Below are 5,261 nucleotides of genomic sequence, written 5' to 3'. Positions count from 1 at the left end.
AAGATTGGACTACTGTAATGCAGTAATATCTGGCGGTAACATTAAGCACTCCAAGTGGATACAAAAGAAAAGGTTTTTATTGGCTCGCAGTGCTCCAGTGCAAAAGAAAAACCACATCCCATCAAAAACATACAAAAATGTTCAAAAAAGGAAAGTTTAGCATTTACAAGAATAAAAGTCCAGCAATCATAAATTCTCCAATATCAATCAACTTCAAAACATCACTCTTGAATTTTCCCTTAAAAACTTAAATATGGAAAAACAGCAAATGAGGTGATGTCACTTCCTGTCTTCGGGCAGGCATATTCTCCATAAAAGTCCCCTTTAACACACTACGGTTTCTTTTCCCTCCAAAACAACATGGAAGTCTCTCGACAAAAATAATCACAGGTAAGTTATTTTTCTCTTAATCTACTTTTGTTTTACCTACTTCAATCAAATATACAGACTTTTCTGGCTAGATAAACATTATACTTAAACTCTAGTAACATATTATAAGAACAATATTTCATCTCAAATACTTACAATAAATTTCTATAACACATTTCACTCATACTGTGTACAACATCTGTATCTGTACCACTCCAACACACAGAAAACAGAATGAAAAACCTTTCAGTTTCCAAAGATTTCCACCTTTAATGTGTAGATTTGTACAGAGTTTAACACAGTGAGGTTATGATTCCAAAGCATGTGTAACTTGTAGAACAGTATTTATGTCATATGTACAGAAATCAACTGCAGCTCAGTCCTTTATTGGAGCATCATTTATTGTGTGTGTGTGTGTGTGAGAGAGGGAGAGGTTTAGAGTGTCTGTGTGAGTGGTTGTGTGTGTCTGTGTGAGTGGTTGTGTGTGTGTGAAAGAGAGTGAGAGGTATAGAGTGTATGACAGAGAGAGATGTGTAGCATGTATAAGAAAGAAGTGTAGTATGTGTAAGAGTGTGTGAGAGAGAGGTGTGTCTGTGTATGTGTATGAGGGAAAGATACAGGTGTATTTTGTGTGTGTGTGTGTGTGTGTGTGTGTGTGTGTGTGTGAGAGAGAGGGGTGTGAGAGAGTGTGTGTGTGTAAGAGAGAGAGAGAGAGAGAGAGGTGTTTTATGTGTGTGTGTGTGTGTGTCACAGAGATGTACTGTGTGTGAGAGAGAGAGAGTTAGGTATATTATGTGTGTGTGTGAGAGGCTGTGTGTGTGTGTGTGTGTGTGTGTGTGTGTGTGTGTGTGTGTGTGTGTGTGTGTGTGTGTGTGTGTGTGTGTGTGTGTGTGTGTGTGTGTGTGTGTGTGTGTGTGTGTGTGTGAGAGACAGATGTAGAGTGCATGTTTGTGTGTGAAAGACGTGTGTGTGTGTGTGTGTGTGTGTGTGTGTGTGTGTGTGTGTGTGTGTGTGTATTTTATACTCAGCAGGCATGTGTGTATGATGTTCACCAGTTGTGTGTGTAGAGGAGTGTGTGTTTACCTGCAGACTCAGGTGTTCCTCCAGGACACAGGAGGCTATTCTAGCTCACACACACACACACTGAGGAGTTATAATAAACTGTAAACCCTGCATAGAGGGGCTCAGTGAATGTGAAGTGGAATGTGTGTAAGTGTGTGAGTGTGTGTGTGTGAGAGGAGACACTGTAGAAGGACAGAGTGCCGGCGGTCCAGTCCAGATACACTCCTACTCTGTTGGAGCTGGAGGGGGCAGAGATGTCAGTTTCCTTCTTATTGTGCCAGATAGTGTAACTGTTATCAGAGCAGTACAGACTCCAGGACTTTATATTACATCCAAACTCACAGTCATCACTGTCTCCTTTCCTCCTGATTCCTTTATATGTCACTGATATACCAGCCCCCCTCCCACTCCACTCAACCTCCCAGTAACAGCGTCCAGTCAGACTCTCTCTACACACAACCTGCTTACAGACATCAAATCTGTCTGGATGATCAGGATACGACTGCTGCTCCTTCACACACGTCACCTTTCTGTTCCCCTCAGACAGAGAGAGACGTGTGTGTGCTGTTTTTGGGTCCAGTGTGAGATCACACGCATCTGCACACAAGAAGACACATTAGAGGAGAGATCACAAATACTGTGTGAGTGAGTGAGTGAGTACATTTACTTCTTACATTTTCTTAGTCCTGGTTTGATTCTGATCTCCCCTGCATGCTCCACCCTAAAGAAACACACACACACAAATAATAGTTCTGTCTCTCTCTCTCTCTCTCTCTCTCTCTCTCTCTCTCTCACACACACACAGATAAAAATTCTCTCTCTCTCTCTCTCTCTCTCTCTCTCTCTCTCTCTCTCTCTCCATCTCTCGCTCTCTCTCACACACACAGATAATAGTTCTGTCTCTCTCTCTCACACAGATAATAGTTCTGTCTCTCTCTCTCACACAGATAATAGTTCTGTCTCTCTCTCTCTCGGTCTCACATATAATAATTCTGTCTCTCTCTCTCTCACACAAACACACATAATAGTTCTGTCTCTCTCTGTCTCACACACAGATAATAGTTCTGTCTCTCTCTCTGTCTCACACACAGATAATAGTTCTGTCTCTCTCTCTGTCTCACACACAGAATAATTCTGTCTCTCTCACACAGATAATAGTTCTGTCTCTCTCTCTCTCTGTCTCTCACACACAGATAATAGTTCTGTCTCTCTCTCTCACAGATAATAGTTCTGTCTCTCTCTCTCTCTGTCTCACACACACAGATAATAGTTCTGTCTCTCTCTCTCACACACACAGATAATAATTCTGTCTCTCTCTCTCTCTCACACACACACAGATAATAGTCTCATGAAAAATTCATGATTTTTCACTTTGATTTGTGCTTCTCAAATTTGGAGTGTGTGTTCACACCAAACACAGTGTGTTTAAGGGGATTTCTGCATACCTGAGTGTGTCCAGTTTGCAGTGGGGATCCTGCAGTCTAGTAGAGAGCAGCTTCACTCCTGACTCTCCTGGGTGGTTGCACGTCAGATCCAGTTCTTTCAGGTGGGAGGGGTTTGACCTCAGAGCTGAAGCCAGAGAAGAAAAGCCTTCCTCTGTGACCAAACAACCAGACAGTCTGCAGAAAGGAGGGAAACAGGTAGAGAGACAGATAAGATGCACTTCCAGAGCAGCCTGCATGGGGCAGCTGGAGAGGCTGGTAACTGTAGTGGAGGTTCCTCCACTCTCATCTCCAAGATGGCGTCCTCCATGGCAGATGGCTTTGTTCTCCAGATTGCTCCTGTTTGTGTTTATTTTAGCCCATATTTTTTATTCCTGCCCTTCAGAACTCTAGTGCACTATTAACCTACATCAGAAGAACCCTAAAGCTGGACTTACACTGTGTGATTTCAGTGGTCTTATAAGACTGTACATTTCAGACTGTATGAGATGATGCCAGTAAAATCTTGGCAGAATTCTACATCTGGCTGTGATAACAGGAGTAATAACACTGTCACATTTATGGACCTGTGAATCAGCGAAAGCTGTTTAATGACATTTTTAATATAGAGACAGGACCAGTGACAATGCAGAGATAAAGTCTAAGAATCCTAAGCGATGCATACTTATATATGTGGGGGTTTTGTTTATGCCATTAAAACAAGTATAAACAACAGTTCTGCAATCTAGGACTCTTTTCTTTAGGAAGAAGCTGATTCATGCTCTATTAGTGGAGAAAGTGAACTCTAGCACAAAGATGTGGCCAAATGATTATTCCCAGTGAATTTCACTAGAAAGCTCATCTTGTTTTTTAGATACAAGAAGAATATTTATTGAATATAACAAATATAACAAATCTCACCTGAGTATCTCCAGTTTACAGTGTGATCTCTTCAGTCCAGCAGAAAGCTGCTCCACTCCTGAATTGTTCAGGTCATTGTTACTAAGGTCCAGTTCCCTCAGGAGGGAGTTTGGAAGTTGCAAAGCTGATGCCAGATTTTCACAAGTGTTTTCCTCAAGATTACAGATAGTTAGACTGCAAGTAGATACAAAAGACATTACAATATACCCTATAGTAGATACAACAGATATCACAATATACCCTACAGTAGCGACAACAAATATTACAATATACTCTACAGCAGATACAACAGACAATACAATGTACCCTATAGTAGATACAACAGACATTACAATGTACCCTATAGTAGATACAACAGACATTACAATATACTCTACAGTAGACACAACAGACATTACAATATTCTCTACAGTAGACACAACAGACATTACAATATACTCTACAGTAGACACAACAGACATTACAATATACCCTATAGTAGATACAACAGACATTACAATATACTCTACAGTAGACACAACAGACATTACAATATTCTCTACAGTAGACACAACAGACATTACAATATACTCTACAGTAGACACAACAGACATTACAATATACCCTATAGTAGATACAACAGATATCACAATATACTCTACAGTAGATACAACAGATATTACAATATACCCTACATTAGATACAACAGACATTACAATATACTCTACAGTAGATACAACAGATATCACAATATACTATACAGTAGATACAACAGATATCACAACATACTCCATAGTATATAGTATAGTGGAATTGTTTTGTCATTATGGGAAATTTCTGAGAAATAGATATCCAAAATCAGCATATTGTAAATGAGTACACCCCTATGAATTCCCCTAATGGTAGTATGACTTTAATATGGGATTATTAAACTTCCACGTGCTGTCCGGACAGCAGAGTACCTCGCAGTCTTCAAACGCAAACTGAAGACCTATCTGTTTGTGGAATATTTAAATGACCGCTGATCCTGCTCCTATGTTGACTAACTGAAACTCTAGTACTTACTGTAGGGTGTTGTTTATTACTCTGATATCGACTGCTCCTGTGTTGACTAACTCTAGTACTTATTGTTTACTACTCTGATGTTGACTGCTCCTATGTTGACTAACTCTAGTACTTATTGTTTATTACTCTGATGTTGACTGCTCCTATGTTGACTAACTCTAGTACTTATTGTTTATTACACTGATTGTTGTATTATTATAGAGCTTATATGTATTTTGTACTTATAGACATTAGCAATGATCCCTGTATCTCAACAGTATTCTAGTTCATTGGTATCTTGCACTCTAACCAACTTTATTGGCTAGGATCTGTTCTATGAGGAAACTTTTCTAAGTCACTCTGGATAAGAGCATCTGCCAAATGCCATAAAAGTAAATTAAATGTACTCTTATGTGATCATGGAACTGTCTTGGCTTTATGGGACATTTCTGAGAAATAGATATC

General features: G+C 39.8%; 1 protein-coding gene across 1 annotated transcript; it reads right to left on the bottom strand.

The window, feature by feature from the left end:
• Positions 1-1,159: 1,159 nt before the first annotated feature.
• LOC145657003 (uncharacterized) lies at positions 1,160-4,227 on the bottom strand. The gene is made up of 4 exons (XM_081711081.1): positions 3,774-4,227; positions 2,877-3,050; positions 2,106-2,152; positions 1,160-2,028 (listed from the first exon to the last, which is right to left on the bottom strand). Exons 1-4 carry the CDS (start codon positions 4,199-4,201, stop codon positions 1,493-1,495), a joined length of 1,185 nt encoding a protein of 394 aa, XP_081567207.1. The 5' UTR covers positions 4,202-4,227; the 3' UTR covers positions 1,160-1,492.
• Between the last annotated feature and the right edge of the window lie 1,034 nt (positions 4,228-5,261).

The sequence above is a fragment of the Electrophorus electricus genome, chromosome 1, assembly GCF_041902795.1.
Source record: "Electrophorus electricus isolate QZ-2024a chromosome 1, ASM4190279v1, whole genome shotgun sequence".
NCBI lineage: Eukaryota > Metazoa > Chordata > Actinopteri > Gymnotiformes > Gymnotidae > Electrophorus > Electrophorus electricus.
Note: the sequence above shows the minus strand (reverse complement) of the source record. Positions and strands in the feature narration are given on the sequence as shown.

Bases quoted from the DNA above. Each gene is read 5' to 3' on its own strand.
- LOC145657003 (XM_081711081.1), bottom strand. From the start codon at position 4,201: ATGTCTGTTGTGTCTACTGTAGAGAATATTGTAATGTCTGTTGTGTCT. The intron at 3,051-3,773 runs GTGAGATTTGTT...TCCTTTCTGCAG, and splicing joins TGTAAACTGGAGATACTCAG to ACTGTCTGGTTGTTTGGTCA. The intron at 2,029-2,105 runs GTAAGAAGTAAA...TCTTGTGTGCAG, and splicing joins CAAACCAGGACTAAGAAAAT to ATGCGTGTGATCTCACACTG.